At 47.2% G+C, this 18,038-nt stretch overlaps 1 protein-coding gene across 1 annotated transcript in view; it reads right to left on the bottom strand.

Moving 5' to 3' along the window:
- Dis3 (exosome complex exonuclease RRP44-like protein Dis3) overlaps positions 1-18,038 on the bottom strand; it is a 52,712-nt gene continuing 34,674 nt past the window's right edge. The window contains exon 22 of the mRNA XM_037421097.2: positions 1-139. Within this exon, the coding sequence (XP_037276994.2) occupies positions 38-139 (102 nt within the window). The 3' untranslated portion in view covers positions 1-37. The remainder of the gene's footprint in view (positions 140-18,038) is intronic.

The raw sequence follows: 18,038 nt of genomic DNA, 5'->3' as shown, positions 1-18,038 counted from the left end.
TTAAAAAGAACAAACACTCATTTTTTTTTTATTGACATCAGGCGACGCAAACCTTGGACTTCTTGCAGGGCGGATCGTCGGCGCTCTTGGCGGAACCGTCGCAGCTCGCCGCAGCAGGATCGACGCTCACTCCCGGGATCTGCGAGAGAGAAGGCAACGAGACGCCATGAAGCACGAACAGACACACAGTTCAGTTATCGATTTGCAAACGGGCGGCCACCGAGTCCACCTGCGTTTCGTAATCGGATTAGAGGAGAATCCGTCGCGCACGCGGAGACCGACCAACAAAAAAAGCTGGGCGCATCGAGACAAAACAGCGAGCAGCGCGCGTGCTGCCCAGCGCTGAAGATAAAAGCATCGCTAACGCGAATTGAAATTCCATCGCGCGACATCCCCTCTCCTTATCGCTTCTTTTGTCTCTGTGCCGACGAACGCGCCGAGGGGAAGAGTTGCGAGGGAAAGACCGGATCGCCGCGGTGAGCCCGCGTCCGCGTGTACACAACATACATGCTCGCAAAAAGCGCGACACACAAACAGCAGGGCCCCCGGGCGATTACAAAACGCACTTCGGTGTATACCCCCGGCCCTGTCGCTGTCCGTCCAAAGCATCCGTACGAATTCGAGCGTCCATAAAAAGAAAAAAAAAAGGCTCACTCGACGAGAAAGGCAGAGTGGGGAGAGACGAAACTGACGGCGCAGGACAGTAACATGCGCGTGCCCACTTTCTGTTTGTCCCCCACCCTCGCGCAAGCCAGGTCCACAAACTGAAAATCGATACTGCTGCAGCCAGGCCGCACTGATTCGCCCGCTCCGGCCGATGAAACGTTACGAGGCCTCGTAAATACGCTCTAAATAGCGCGCACGTCGCTGCTGCAGCGACGACGACGAGCTCGAAGGACAACGAACGCCCTTCGCCGGTCTTGAGAAGACTGCGCAGCCAGCAGAGCAGTTGATGGCGAAGCCGCGGTGAACGAACGGCTATCAATGGCAGCCGCAGCGGCGGCCGGAGCGAACGACTCCGCGCCCGCAACGAGGCGACGGCATTGAGCCCGGCGAAGGCCAAGGCTGCCACGACGGCTCGCATGATTCATATACTCCGAGGCCGAGAGAGTGGCGGCCGAGGCAACGTTGGCTGGTCAGGCCCGCCGGTCTGCCTCGGCTTCGCCGCGGGCCGCGCACCACCGGAGCGGCTAGCAGAGCGAGGTCGAGAACTCAGACACGGCACAGCCGAACCTCGTTATAGCGAGTACAGATATAGCGAATTATCGGTTATTGCGAGCGAAATGTTTCTTTTTATGTTTTGACGTTCCAAAGCCACGAAAAGTTTGCGAAGAACACGGTGTAGGACTTCAGACATTTCGACATCCCGTGGTTCTTTAACGTGCTCCTAATCTTAAGCAAACGGCCCTCCAGCATTTCGACTCGATCTAAATGCGGCCGCGGAGCGGCCTGGATTCGATCCCGAGACCTGCGGGTCAGCAATCAAACACCATGACCACTAGACCACAGCGGCGGGTGGCTATAGCGAGTTAAGTGGAACCTTGGTTGGCCACGTTTCATTTCAGTGACGTTCATTCCCTTTTTATAGGAGCACTGATACGAGACCCGCCGCGATATCGGTTGTAACAAATAAATACTTCGTTCGCGCACAAGGCTTGAAAGACAAAAGGTAAAACGAGATATAAATATTGAAAGGCAATAGACAACCACGTTTTACAGCGAAAGCCGTTATGAGATCACAACACGGGTCACGCACTGCGCCATAGCTGTCTACCGCCGTCGCTGCCGCAGTCCGTGACGCACTATTGCAAGAAATAAGAAACATCTAATAAAAAAAACACCAAGGACATAGCGGGATTCCGACACAGGTCTACTGCGTGCCAGGCCGGTATTCTACCGCTGAGCCACACCAGTGCTCGGGACTCGTTCGCAAACTTGCCTTATGGGCCCGCTTGACGTCGGGAAAGGAATCGCGTTAATGTGGGTAATGCAGTGTTTTAGAACAGCAAACGACCAACAGGCGTCACACAATGCGAATTTCGTATATAGAGTGGGTCGTCCGATGATCCAACAAATTACAAAAGCTTCGGCATCTATTAAATGTGGCGCGTATACCCATTAAGTAATTATTCAATGTCGTCAGCCACTGAATGAAAAACGAAATTCGTTACAAGTGTTTGGCGGTTTCATCAGAAGGGGACCATTGGGCAAGTTTGTGCACTTTCACATTAAACGAATAATAGCGCGACGAAAACAGGGACGGGAAAGAAAAGACAAACTACAGCGCTGTTACGTAGGGAACAAAAAATCAGCAGATCCCACATACCTGGGAATCAACTTAATGCGAAGCACGCGGAAAGAAGGCAACCGTGTTGCATTTTTTTTTATTGAGCGACACGTCATGCAATGACGCTAAATATGTGAAGAAATGTTGCACGCAGAGACATATGTCGAAGAGAACGTGTGTGTTGAAGAGTTGCGGATGTTTGTATAACCAGTTTTCCACTTGCACAACGATGTCAGCTGGAAATGTGCTTCAGCAACACCAGACGCTGAAATGAAGCGCTGATAGCGCTGATTGACTGATATGTGGGGTTTAACGTCCCAAAACCACTATATGATTATGAGAGACGCCGTAGTGGAGGGATCCGGAAATTTAGACCACCCGGGGTTCTTTAACGTGCACCCAAATCTGAGCCCACGGGCCTACAACATTTCCGCCTGAAATGAAGCGCTGATGCTCGCGAAGATGCTCGCCCTTGACATTGCTACATAAATCGATCTCAGCGCATGGCACCTCACTACAATTGACGTTAACCCGACGTGACAGCTGTATGAAAGGAGTACATACGTAATGTTTGTAAAATTGGGCAGGCAGCACTGCAACCACTATTGACGTTTCACGAAGATAAGCGTTTATTTGAAAAGTAGTTCCGAGACCTGGCGTAGCTCTGTGGTAGAATGCTTGAATGCCACGCAGAATGCTTGGGTTCGATTCCTGCTGGGACCCTGTAATTTATTATTTGCATTCGTCGCGTGCCAACGCTGCTTATGTCAGGTTTTTCTTAACACTGACATTTATTCTATGCCTTCGTTGGGTCGACGCTATCGATGTCGGGTGTGGCTTAACGATCACGCGTTAAAATTGCCCGTGTGTGGTCTCGTCATTCCTGGGTACATACCAAGTGTCAGCCACCTGTGGCACATACCCGCTTACCAGCGGCACATACCCGCCCGTGAGTATGTGCCACTGTCTGGTGGGAAGTGTTTGACGACGTACGCGACGGGTTTCTGATATTATTCATGTCTTGACCAGCGCATCATATTCCTCAAACCATCTTACCCTCCCATGCTAATTTTGGTTCACGCCAAGTTAAGGGGATGACCACGAGAGCACCCAAACGTAAGCGGCTAGATATATCTAGCTCAAGGTCACCAAAGTTCGCCAAGAAATGCTTCGTATTTAAAATTATGACACGTAAAAGAGCCCACGGTAAAAGAAATGTGTTTCATCAGAGGGGACAATTGGGCGAATTGGTGCACTTCCATCTTAAACGATTAATAGCGCGACCACAACAGGGACAAAAAAGAAAAAAACTACAGCGCTGCAGTTTGTCTTTTCCTTTGCGTCCCTGTTTTGGTCGCGCTATTATTCGTTTAAGATGTTTAGCGGATACCCCGCTTCCCCCGAAGAATGACGAATGATAGCATGCATGGTGAATGCCGGAGTACTACACAGAAATTATGATTATTAATGGCGCAGCGAATACCGAGCAAGTGGGCTTCTAGCATTTACCCCAAAAAAAGTGTTTAGAAGTCGCTCTTAAAGGCCGCTTTTCATGCTTTCGCTGTGACCGTGCTGCACATCTCGCGCACGTTTGGCATTTTTTTTATTCAACTTATAGAATTTGCGGAAATGTTGGTCATGACGCGAAAAAAAAAAAGACATTATAAACCATCTCCCGGAAGGGAACCCTGATGGAATGCGACGCATCAGCAGTGCGCACGACGTCAATTCGGTTGAAACGGACGTTGACGCGGGTGCTGGAAGAACGCTTTGAAGCGAGACTCGCGGTGTAGCGTTTACTCGAGTAAACGTTCGTTTGAAAGACACCGAGAGGCGGGTTGGCGTTTGTGTAAGTTTCATCGCAGATAAACGAAATCGACAAAAAGAAGGAACAAAAAATAACAATTCAAGTTAGTTACGGGAGGCGCCATGCTACGGGAGGCGCCGTATACAGTGGAGGGCTCCGGATAATTCGGACAACATGGGGCTCCTTAACAGGCAGGCGGCTGCTTAAGACGAGTTAACACGAGTGCCAAACATCGATCGTGGGAACGAGGCAGGCTCAAGGAAAAGGTGGCCAAGCATCCGCACTCGAAGCTTTCAGTATAACGCTGCCGCGACCGACGAAACTCTGGAGTGTATATCAAGTCAGCGCATGAATGATGAACTTTTCGTGACGTAAAGCTGAAATTAAAGTAAAATCATTAAGTCTGAAATGTAATACTAATGTAATGGCACTACTCTCCTTTAGATAAAGTAATTAGTAATGTAAGTTAACTACCATTTAAGAGCAACTTTGCCGTCTCTGTACGGAAGGAGGACGAACTTAAGCCCCATGACATCATGCCGACGCTTACTAAAGCGCCACGCCTGCAGATTCCGTACAGCTATTCCCGTAGGGAGCATATACGCAGTAACTCTAAGCTTCCGTACACACTAGCGCCACAGTTACACGCCGCAGGTCTTGATGAAGAATCGACCACGCCGACTCCAAGGTGCAGCTTATTTTGCACGAACGAAGGCGTACCGTCATACTTTTTCCCCAATGTCATTGAAGATTGGAATGGGTTACCGAGTAACATAGTCAATGCGGGTGATGTTAATGAATTTGTGCATTTACTTGATTTACATTTATGTGATTTATTGTAAATATTATTGCGATTGTTATTTGTTGCATTGCGAATCAGAGTGTGTTTTTCGTTTGAAATGAAGAGCTTTCACGGATTGTATATATGTATACCTGGTTTGTTATTGGGAGATGTATAGTTACATCCCCAATTTGTTTGTACAGTGTGTCGTACCTTCCCTGCAATGACCCTCAACAAAGGGTTGACAGTATTTCTAAATAAATAAATAAATAAACTCTGTACGCCCCCGCTTCGGGAGATACCAGGAGCGCGCAAACGTTTTAAACAATAAACAACAGCTCAGCTTTGTGGAACTCGCCCCGCCGTGGTGGTCTAGTGGCTAAGGTACTCGGCTGCTGACCCGCAGGTCGCGGGTTCGAATCTCGGCTGCGGCGGCTGCATTTCCGATGGAGGCGGAAATATTGTAGGCCCGTGTGCTCAGATTTGGGTGCACGTTAAAGAACCCCAGGTAGTAGAAATTTTCGGAGCCCTCCACCCCGACGTCTCTCATAATCATATGGTGGTTTTGGGACGTTAAACCCCACATATCAATCAATCAATCAATCAATCAATCGTGGAACTAGAGTTACTGCATATGATACCTTCAGGTACCTAAAGGTAGCACTCTACGCGGAAATTGCTTCACGCGCTTTCAACACGTGACGGCGCAGTCCAGAACTCCGTTGACCCCTACATGCCTAAAAGCGTCCTTTGTTCAGCTCGATAAAGGGTTGTCTTCAGTCGCATTGGAAAAAACAACAAAATACTGTAAAATCAACAGGTCATCTCACACTCCCCAACATGAGAAACAAAGCTATCGAAGACGAATCTCCGTCACTACACGACACACTCCCGCACTTTTTCGCCACCAAAGGGGGCGGGGGGAGGGGGTGGTGAGAAAGGTATAGTAGCGAGAAATATATTGAAAAAAAAAAGGTTGATTTGATTGATATGCGGGGTTTAACGTCCCAAAACCACCATATGATTACGAGAGACGTCGTGGCGCACCCAAATCTGAGCACACGGGCCTACAGCAATCCGCCTCCATCGGAAACGCAGCCGCCGCAGCCGGGATTTGATCCCGCGACCTGCGGATCAGCTGCCGAGTATCTCAGGCACTAGACCGCACCGCGGCGGGGCTACTGAATAAAAGGTTACTGGGCATGTGGGTGAGGTCCTCGGTCTAAGGCTCCACTGGCGTTCGCGGCGCGCTGGGCTGTGCCGATCTCTGCTATAGCTACCATGTTCTGCGTTCGCGATCCATATTGGCGAGAGTTGGACGTTTTCCACCCCACGGACAGGCGTGCGCGTATACATTGTGGGACTTCGCGATGTTTTCTGTGCGTATAGTTTAGGGCACGCGTCGGTTCGCACTCGACGCCAACCTCTCGCCTGTTCTCCGACAAGATCCGCATCTGTACGGCCGTATTTTTCGTCGTTCTACTACAGATCCTCGGTTTTCGAGGACTTCGCGGGAAGATGTTGGGCCTTCCTCGAGGTATACCTCATAATCGAATGGGGTCTGAAGAAACATCGGAGCAAATCTCGAAACATACGTAAGTGGTAATTAAACAGCCCACCGCCTCTACGAAAACGATTTCTGGATACGCGCCCGAACTGTAGCGTACACTGTACCCCACCCACAGCGAGCAGACATGACCGCCACATTTGCGCCACCAATGACTCCCAACTGCAACTCTGACGGACCCGCTCTTCCTCGCTGCTCAGTCCAGCCAAGTCTCCAACGCGGTCCTGCGTTATACATAGGGCCAAACAACGAAACGCTCCTTTCCTCAGTAAGGAAGCCTTCATTTTTGTGAGGCCACCTTATGTCACTCTGAAAGCTTCCTCACTAAGGAGCCCTCGGTGAAGGCTTCCTTGGCGCTTCCTCAGCTTAAGGTTGCTTTGGGGCTACCTTCGTGCGCCCTTAGGTCCGCTCCTTGCCCTGAACGAGCGCTTCGCCTCACAGCTAGCCCAAGTGATGTTTTCGTTTTCGAGGCAACCCTCTCACCCCACCCCTGTTGGGAGACGCGAGCGGCGAGCGTGCGTGCACTGCACCACGGAGGAAGGAAAGGAAACCTTTTTCCTTCCTCCGTGGGGCGTTTCAGTGTTGCTACAATGCACCACGTTTTGCGCTCAACTACGGTGGCTTTTGACATTCAGTAATCGTAGTTTGAAGAAAGTGTACACGCGTCTCTATATTAACACTTCAATTTGGAAGTGATGTGGTGACCCAACTTTTTTTTACAGAATAAACGCTTGTGAGCAAAGCTTATATTCGATAATCTCGAACGCAGGAGCGCGGCAACCATTCCTCTCGCGAGGACGGGTTAAGGGAGCTTTCAGAGTACGCTTGCTTCCTCCGTCGGTACTTGGTTGTAAGGAAGCCTCACGTTAGGAGAGGACGCGGTCAAAGGAAAGGAACGTTTCGTTGTTTGGGCCATAGTGGTCCCGTCGAGCCGAACAGTCAGCTGTATAGGTACTGCATGTCCCTGTGCCTTCCCCGTACTAAAAACGCCAACGTCCCATTTCCCTTTTCTGCTACATCCTCGCACCTTATAACGAGGTAGCGTTAAAGAGCACACATAGCAGAAAATGTCGACGTCCGTAAAGCCTCAGAGAAAGCGGGCCTCTCGCTTTCTGGTTTACGGGAACGGGGAGGCTCGCCCCTTTCCTTTCGTTCCACCCTTCATCATCAACACCATTTGCAGCCTATTTATGTTCACTGCAGGGCGAAGGTCTCTCCCTATAATCCGACTCACTCTACACTGTGTGCTGAGGCTTTCTTTCATTCAGACAGCGATAATTGCCGCCTATGCGTTCCAGTTGCCCCCCTTTTCCTGCTGGCTTGAGATGCCCGCTGTCTTGCCCGCTACAACAGAGCCCCGGGGCTCTCTGTTCACGACCAACGCAGTGCGCGGCGACGTCCAAAGCTGAGACCTGGATGGTGCCACTACAACTGCCCTTAATTGGGCAACAACCCGACCACACGCAAGCGTGACGATTAATGGCGGCGGGGACTCGCGAAAACGTTACGCTAAAGAATCGGGAAGGCCTAATTGAACAAACAGGTGTTGCCGACATTCTGGCAGACATTAAGAAAAGAAAGGGTGGACTTGAGCAAGTCGCACGATGCAAATGATAAAATAGCAGATGGGCAGTTAGAGCGACGGAATGAACGTGAAGAGATGGAAAACGTAGCTGATGAAGTCAGAGGGTTAACGAGGACGACGAAACTAAAAAGTACACAGGCACAAAGCGAAATCCGCGCGCACGGGAAAAGGCAGATCAAAAATTAATTGGAGAGGTCTTTGTCCCGATCGGCTGATTATGCAATGACCGATTAAGCTCTGAACAAAACGACAAACAGCAGCCTCTCGATAAAGACGATCACGTAGGTTTTTTTTTTTTTCCTTGCAACGTGGTGACATAAGAATTAATTAATGAATACTGTAGAGACACTGGTAATGGGATATAATCTCACAGTATAAAAGAAGAAAGACCGAGGCAATCATCGCCCATAGTAGCCCAACCTTTCGTGATCGTGAATGAAAGTGTGGAGGAAAGCTGCGCCGTTTCGTGCTGCTATACCAATCTCATCACGCTCCCAACTTTTGATCATGACAGAAAATCGTTAGTACCTGGCACCCAACTGAACTTCGCCGAAAAGATCGGGCTCAATAATAATAATGACACACCGACGATTGTTTTGACCTGCACATAGGTGTGCGCGTGGTACCCCATCAAAGAGGGGGAGGGTATAGCAGATATTTATCACTCCCTCGCCCCCAAGACAGCGTGTTTAACAATGGCAAAAAAATTTCAATGAACCAATGAATATATCCGTGCTCCTGAAATCGGCCTGCCTTTGACCCCTGCAGGACTAAATATGGGAAGTAAAAAAAAAATCGGCAGATCCCACGCATTGGGGGAATCGGTTTCGTACGAAGCAGCCAGTAGCTGTCTATGCTGCGTTTCGTTTGCATGGAGTCAAACATTACGAGGTGGATCGACATGTTTTTTTAACATGAAAGTGTTTTATGCCGGGGTCACTAAATCTTTGGTGACGTATTTCCGTCACGGAAAATGACGTCAAAAAGTTCGCAAGACCAGAAGACGAAGAGAAAAAGTTCCATCAACGGCAGTCGAATCCATGACCACACGCTATCCCACTGCGCCACGATCACGTACTTTGTAGGCTAAAAAAATACACGTTTTGTATCTACCACTCTCCTTCAGCGATCTTGGTAAAGTGCGTACAGCAATGCATCATGACCGTAGCATGCACGATTAATTCTCCGACGCGTAGTTTCTAAGCATCCGTGCCACTCGGCACGTTTCCTGCACTGGCGTTTAAGAGGGTAACTTACGGTCTGACTCGTATTATAGCAGAGACGTCAGCTTTATTGAAAGCAAGCGCATGCAACAGTGCGATTCGCACTTCGCGTTGCTCGACCCCGGAGCAATACTCCAATGAATGCTCCCCCAATACATCAATGAATGCGATCATAATCATATGATCGCGCGCTACGGTGTGACGCTGTGAACACCATATATGAAGCAATCGTTGTTGCCACTGAATATCACTTTTTTTTTTAAGTCATCGGTCATTTTGCACTGTTTTGGCTAAACCCGCTATCCTTCGTCGGTGTACTGCTCCGGGATCGAGCAACGCTTGAATATTTTTCGCTGAGCCATATGAGTACATATGTACGCCTATATTCGACTGTTATAAAAACGAAGCCAACGCTGGAACCTGAGTTGACCTTAGGCCGATATGACGCCCGTATCGCAGGAGCACACACGTAATGCTTATTACGTTCTTACAGAATAAGATATAGCCAGCAGCGCAACAACAATAGACGTTGTCGCCGACACCACTCTTGCACATGCAGAGTCTTCTTCTAAAGCACTTTCAAGACGTGGCGTGCCTCTGTGGTAGAGTACTCGATGACCGCACTGAATGCCTCAGTTGGATCGCGCTGGGATCCTTATTTTCATTCTTGGCCTACGTCGGGTCAACGCGACTGACGGCGCATTTTTAGACGCTCTCGCGTTTATGCGACCGATGCACGTGCTCGCCGTTGCTGAGTAGGCATAACTTGTCAACCACCTGTGGCACGTACCCGCAAAGCCGCGGCCCGTTGTATACACGCATGTGCCACACGCGACTGGAAGAAGGCGTTTCATGACGTACACAACAAAATTTTTCACACTATTTTTCTTATAACTAGACAACAGATGTTCGTCATGCCCTCTTACGCCGATTTCGGTCAATGTCAAGTTAAGGAGGCGACTCTGCACGAGACCATCCAGAATGCATAGACGGTTTGCTAGTTAGCTTAGAGAGCCTGGTCATGTATAAGCTCCCTAAGTTAGCTACAACAGCAGGGACCCCTGGCACCACACACGACTGTCGAAAGCGTACGCGCAAAAAAAAAAAACAATACACCTGGATCGAGTCGACGAAGAAAATGTAATTCTGGGTATCTTACGCGCCAAACCGACAAACTATCATTACGAGGCACGCCGTGGTGGAGTGGGATGGTCTTCGGATTGATTATGATCCACTAAGCTTTCTTTCTTTTTTAACATGCACCTCAAACCCGCCCCGGTGGTAGTAGCTAAGGCATCCAGCTGCTGCCCCGCAGGTCACGGGATCGAATCCCGGCCACGCGGCCACATTTCCTTTCCGATGGTGGCGAAAATGCTTGGGGCCCCTGTGCTTAGGTTTCGGTGCACGTTAAAGAACCCCGGGTGGTTGAACTTCGGAGCCCTCCGTACTGCGTCTTTCATAATTATATGGTGGTTTCGGGACGTTAAACCCCAACAATTTTTATCATAACATTTACCTAAATGTAGATGAACGGGCGTTTTGCATCTCCACTGCCGCTGCAATGGAAAAAAAAAAGAAGACCGAGCAGCCATTTCAGGAATTTCCGTTTAAAGAGCTCGTTGAAACGCTGGCATAGCGCCAGTCACTAGTCGAAGCGCAGTTCGTTAGCCTCGCTCACCGGAATTCAAACCACGCAAAAGTTATATTTATCATAATACGCGTCTGCGCGATAACGTTTGAACATCACCCGTCTACATTTTTGTTCCGGTTGAAAACACTTTCCGTTATCAGAAAAAAATAAAGGAAAGCTTTATTGCACATTGTTTTGTTAGAGTTATGGATTTCGTAACATAACTCGCAAACTGTACAGAAAAACTGGTTTGACGTCAGGTTCCGAGAATATTTCGCGCGCTATTGAAAACGTCATCCACTGCCCACATTTCTTATGCTACAGCAAATGCGCTTCCTTCTTTCTTATTTTCCTTTTTAAATTCATCCCAGACTACAGGGACGCCATTCAGACACAAAAAGTCACAGCATATCCATGGAGTGAATGGTGATGAATAGGCCTAAGCTTCGGAGGGTTTTATCGGCAAACCGTAAATCATCCGCTGGCCGCGTCCGTCCGTCGTCTAAAGACCTCGTTGAAACACTGGCATAGCGCCAGTCACAAGACGAAGCGCAGTTCGTTAGCCTCGCTGACCGCACGGACGGACGCATGGACGAACGCGGGGACGGACGGCCGGACGCACGGATGGAAGCACGAGGACGGACGGACGGACGGACGCACGGATGGACGGAAGCCAGAACGAACAGACGGACGGAAGCGCGGACGGACTTACGGGTGCTTCGCCCCACTCATCATCATTCACTCCAGCGCGGACGGACTGACGGACACTTCACTCATGGATATGCTGTGATTTTTATTATTTATCATACTACAAGTAACGTCCTCTAGTATCGTAACATTTGCATTTTTCGGCGTATACGCATTTCGTTATACGTTCAAGTACCGCCCTCTACGGCCGGTTCAAGAACTGACGAGAGGTGCCTACATACGATTACGACGGGACGCTCAGCCCACGCCTTAAGGAGCTTCGCCCTTAGAAAAAAAAAAAAAAAAAGCAACACTCATATGCTAATATGCCCCGCCACCATGGTTGAGTGGCTAAGGTACTCGGCTGCTGACCCGCAGCTCGCGGGATCGAATCCCGGCTTCGGCGGCTTCGTTTTCGATGGAGGAGAAAATGCTGTAGGCCCGTGTGCTCACACTTGGCCACACGTTAAAGAACCCTAGGTGGTAAAAATTCCCGGACCACACACCTACGGAGTCTCTCATAATCATATGGTGGTTTTGAAACGTTAAACCACACATATCAATCAATCAATCAATCATCATATGTTAATGCGCCTACAGCTGTAGTAACATAAAATTGCTATATTAATTGTTTCCTCAATCAAGGCGCGCGCAAGTGTTTCACGATTTCGCAAAGACGAAATGAGCTTGCAGCTTGCGCTTCGAGCTAGGTCTTTATTACTTCTTTTTTTAAGACAATAGCGTTAGAGAGCTCATGTCGCAGAAATTCCGCCGTCGGCGTCGGCACTGTTGTTTGTGAGTAAAAAATCGTCCGCGAGCGAAAAATCGGGAATGAAGCAAATAAAATTAAGAATAAAATTTTCGGTCCCATTGAGGATCGATCCCGGGCCGTTCGAGTGGCAAGCAGGTGTCCTACCACAAAGCCACGATGTTCCTTGCAGCTGCCTCGAAAAAAAAAAAAAAACACTACATAAATGCTATGTAGTGGAAGCAGTCTCCTTAACGCATTTTGTTCGACAGGTGTCACGACGAAAACGAATCCATTCGGCGATCTGTAGGGGCATTTGGGAGGCCATCAAACTACGCCGAAAAAAGCCGGGATAGCGAAGTTATCACCCCTAAAAACACACAGGAAGTTTAAAACAGCCCTAAAAATTGAAAACTATGTCCATCTAGAGGAAAACATATGCCTTTCCAGAGGCGTTGATCAAGCAAACAACAAACGCTACATATTGTGCTGCCATTTGTGAGGCATTGCGAGACTTTTTATGGCCTCCCAGATAACGAGCGCGCGGCGTGTATCTTGGAGGCCATGCAACTCTTGCTTTCGATCAAAAACCTGTATGCACCATTCGCCCTGAACAAGGACGTGCAGCGTCGTCTGCTCCAAGTTTGAAGAAAGGAAGGGGCGCACGCCATGCTGCATGCGCCTCTCTCCACCAGGCCGGCAGAGCACTCGGGCAGCACTACGCTTGCACCTCGACCCAACTAGGGAGAGTGGCAGCTTGGGCTAGTTGGTATGGCATGACGATAGTTATTTTTGCTCTTGCGCTATAACTATCGTCCAGCTAGGGAGACGCGCACGCGGCACCAGCACGTCTAGGAAGAAGGTGCTGATCCCGTTTACCCGCCTGCGCAGCCAAATCACAGAACACCTACCAGTTTGGCCAAATCGAGAAGACCTGAAGAGAGCAGCCGCGCTATGGTTGCGCCACCTGTTAGCAATGGAATAACACGACAACGTTGCGGCACGAATTCGGCGCCAAATTCAACGTGTGCGAAGTGCACGCGACGGAGATTGAAATGCTGGCCTTCTGTGCGCTGCACACTGGCGGGGGAGTTGGCTTTGAGGGAAGCACTCCACCCTGCCCTTCCACCCAATTTCAATGGGTGGATAGCAAAATCATGGCTCACGCAATGAATTGTGGGCCACGGCGTGCGTCTGCACACGTGGTCTGCACCGACTTTCGGTTCGAGGCGCCATGATGCCGTGTGGGCATTCTCGTCAGAGGCGGTGTTTTTTGCGTGTTCCACCTTGCACTCGTGGTGCCATTTTCTTACAAATTGCTGCGTAATACTTTGGAGTGCTATGCAGCATGATTGAATAACAAATGCAATCACTGTAAGATAGTTATAATCATGCGAGTGGTAATTTTTTCATTAAAGTGGCCTGCACCTTCGGACATAGGCTTGTTACTTTGCAGCGAAGGTTAAGGGAAGATTATACTCGAAGACACTTCTCTTTTTTAATATTCACGCCAGAGAAATGAAACTTGAGCTGTCTATGGAACGTTTTATGTTGATTACAAATATATAATTAGTTTTCTTGCAAGTTGCTTATTTTTATCTCTGCAAAATGACAAAGTGAAAACCTTAACCCTTTTGCCCCCCCTCTTTCTCGTTCCTGAACTTCCGTAATTTTTTACCATTTATAGTTCATAATCTCTCAAATAAAGTGTAGAATGCAAATAACTAATTAGGAAGCACATACAAAATATGTAATAGGCGTGAAAAATAATAGATGTAAAATGTCCATATTTCACCTACACTAGTAAAGATTTCATTTTCATTTCATTTTATTATACTGTCAGCCCCATTTGGGCTATAACAGGGGTGGAAAAAAACCAATATACATACAAAAAAAATAGGTACTCCCTATACAACTTCTAATATACATAACAATGAATGACAAGAAATAGCCGAAGCACTCTGCTCTTGAGGACATAGAATAAGCAAAATATAAACTATACATCTTTATACACGACATCCTTTAGGCCCTTCAAGAAAGAAGGTACACATTTCGATAAGACAGTGGAATTTTTTTATTATACAATAAAATATTGAAATTTGAACTATGTAATTGCATTCGCTATACTTTGGAAAAAAATTGGGCAAAATTTCATGCAGATCCAAGCACTAGAAGTGCCCGAAAAAGGAGGGGCACATTGAAAAAAATGACAAAATTTGTGTTCTGAAAAAAAAAACGTGTTTTAAAGTTAAAATTGAGTTTTTATTTATGAAACATATCATTATATCTGATGAAACTTGCACACCAAAAAGAACAACCCTTCTTTTAGTGGCCACTGCGACTAAAATATGCCAGCCCCATGAGTTTGTCCCTCTCGGCTTTTTCGAGCCGACTCCTCACAGACATGGGTAGGAGGCCAATAAGGCCCCAACCCAATCACCTCTCTGTAACCATTTAATGGTTATTAAATGTTTCACCACCACCACCACCACCTCACAGACATTTCGCTCACAGTCAGGGCCATGAAACGCTTGCCAAACTTCCGCTCCATCTGGCAGAGCCTTGTGCCAACTGCAACCTAAGAAGTTCGACAGGACTGCGAAATCCAAACTAACTCCAGTGTCATGCCATTTTGCGGCCATGTTTGTGCCACATACCATCGTACATATTGGCAATGTCGTCCCTGCTAAGTTCTCTCACTGCGAGCTCTTTCAACCTCGCAAGATTAGTGCTGACGTGATCCATTGCCGCATCACAAACTTTCCGGCTGACGGGTGTGAACGACTTTTGATGCATTGGTTTTAATTTTGATGCATTGATCACAAATTCGGCATTGATCGCAAGATGGTTCAATTTTTATGCATTGGTGGCAAGTGAAAGCCACACAACGGCTTTCACTTGAGAGCAATGTTTTTTTCTTTCATAACGGAGATAATTACACGAGAAAAGCAATGTTCAGCAGTCCTGCTCGACAAGACATGGACCCCGCAAATAGGCTTCACAGCACATAAAGGGGCGCAGCGGTCAATGGCGGTCCCCGATCCGTACCACGTGATAAGCCAGTCGCGGCGCTCGAAAAACACGCAGAAGCGTGCTCCTTTTTATAATTTCTTCCGCCGCATCAGCGAGGAAAACTGTTGTTGCTTAAAGAGTGAGGCTCGACTCTTCAGCTAATGTGATAAACAATGGCGAGCGGCGGCGCATTATCGGTGGCAAGCTGCTCGAAGACTGCTCACTTTGGACCTTTTAACAGGCACCTTGTGCTCTTTAGATGCAACTTTAAAGCATTTTTAGTTAAGTCTCGACCTGTATTTTTTTTTCATAATAGTAGAGGTACTAATCTTAGTAAAACAGGCAAAAATTAAAAATCGGTAATTTTGAAAAAAAAGTCGCGTTTTTCGACCCGCATCTTCTTTTAAATCGAACATGTTTTTGTCACATACAAAAGTTTTCTGCCCATCATGGGACCACGAAATATCCATTCACTTGTTTTCATGTTGCACACGTACCCGCAAAATGATTTATCAAATTTTTGGTTGCAAAGATACCAATTGGGGCTCGATATAGCGAATGGTCGTAGTAATGTGTTTCAAGTGCTATAAATGAAGCATGCTAGTAGTTCTCTGTTTTTTTTTACGCATCTAAATATCTCTTTAAACAAAGTGTCGTCCCTTACACGCTCGAACAATGTTTTTGAATGCATGCAAAATTATCCGCACTCAGCGTACAGTTGTGCAAGATCGCCTTTAGGGCTATGAGTTGTAGTGTAACATGAACCATCGGCACTTCACGCTTGCAAGTATGACATAACAGGGATGCCATACCATGCTACTCGTTGCTTCAAAAGTGATTACGATCGTTTCACGTCGCACGATACCCTTATTTGAGTGGCCATTTTCTTCTGTGGGCTTTTTACGCACTAACCGGTTTCAATCAATTTGACAGACAGTTAGCTGTGTAGATTAATCAATAGAAATATACTATACCGGCATACTTGATCGCGTAAAGTATGCATACATAAGTAGACATCGTACGTATACTGACATATGACAGCGTGTGAACATATGTGTGAGTGATTTTGAGGTGTTCTCAGTAAGTGTATGCACTCGAAAATACTAAATCGAGATGATTCTGTAAAATATTACGCCGTGTTTCAAAGCATAACCGCACGCTGTGCTCGAAAACCATCTCTCAATGTTCCTCGTTTTTGCCCATGTCCACGTCTTGCTTCATTCCTTGAAATGCACGTAATATCATCAATCCATTCACAAAAAAGATTTGAAGAACACAATCATTGAACAAGCAGCAGCTAAAGCATCACAAAATTGCATGTGTTTCCACCCAGATTACACTGCGCAGCAGGCACCTTGAAGCAGCGAAAGGATAGGCCTCGAACCGGAAGTACCGTAGCAGACGACTTGCCGTTTGCTATCACCCTCGCATACGCACGTGCTTGCGCGCATGCGCGCACACACATACAGACACACACACACATACACACACACATTATGAAGCATCTTTTTATGCCAGCAGTCATTCATCATCAACTGTTTTGGCAGACAGTTATCATGGTTTTTGGATGTGCGCTGCATCTCCGGATCCGTGGCGCTTGTTCGCTACCAAGTTCACAGCCAAATAAACCTCGTTACGACCACCTCATCATACATGATGGAGGTTGATTTAAAATCCCCATTCCTCTCCTAATAGTATGTGTATGCATAAATATATATATATATATATATATACATATAAAGACAGAGGGAGAGATGAGTTCCCAATTACGTTCGGCCCATTGGAAAAACTTCTTCAGTATATATATACTGAAGAAGTTTTTCCGAAATTGGGAACTCGTCTCTCTTAATATATATATATATATATATATATATATATATATATATATATATATATATATATATGACGCTACAAAATGGAAATGGAGAAACGTCGCGGTCCAGATGCCATGCGTTTATTCCAATCCACGCGGCTCCTTTCTCGGCTTTTCCTACAGCCACCTTGTTGATGCATCACACTTCCCCCTCCCCTCGAGAAAGTCTCAGTTCAGAAGGTACAAAATAACGCCGCAGCTTGCTAACATGCACAATGTCAAAGTTTCTGCCTAAGGATAGCACGGAGGGGTTGATCTCATAGTTCACTGTTGAGACCTTGCGTAGAATTTTGAAAGGACCTTCCATGACGGAACTCAGTTTGCCGTTGTTGGGATGCCACGGTGTCTCGCAAAGGACGAAGTCACCGACTTGGAACTCAATTGGAAGAAATTTTCTATCATAGGTGACCTTGTTATTATTGTGGTAGGTGATAGAATTCGTAACTGCAGTTTGTCGCGCTTTTTCAACAGTTTCTTCTTGTCGTTTCAGTAGAGCCTGATAAGATGAAATTCAATACATCAGAAAGGAAGGTGTGTAGCCAGTCATTTCATGGAAAGATCTGTTGTACTCGTCGATTACCTCCAGAAGCATCTTAGTCCAAGATTTCCGTGATTCGTCATTAATCATACATTTAAGTCTCGTTATGATGGTCTGGTTTGTCCGCTCGTTCATGCCTTTGCATTGCGGATGATGAAATGAGGTGAATAGTTGGTGTATACGATTATGTTTTAAAAACTGCTTAAATTTTCCCACAGTGAATCCTGTTCCACGATCTGAAAGGAACTTCGGTGGTTTTCCAGAAGAAACAACTGTTTTTAAGCACGAGATATGTGTGTC

Source organism: Rhipicephalus microplus, chromosome 2 (genome assembly GCF_043290135.1).
Source record: "Rhipicephalus microplus isolate Deutch F79 chromosome 2, USDA_Rmic, whole genome shotgun sequence".
Classification (NCBI taxonomy): Eukaryota; Metazoa; Arthropoda; class Arachnida; order Ixodida; family Ixodidae; genus Rhipicephalus; species Rhipicephalus microplus.
The sequence above is the reverse complement of the archived record's forward strand: the minus strand, read 5'-3'. Positions and strand labels throughout refer to the sequence as shown.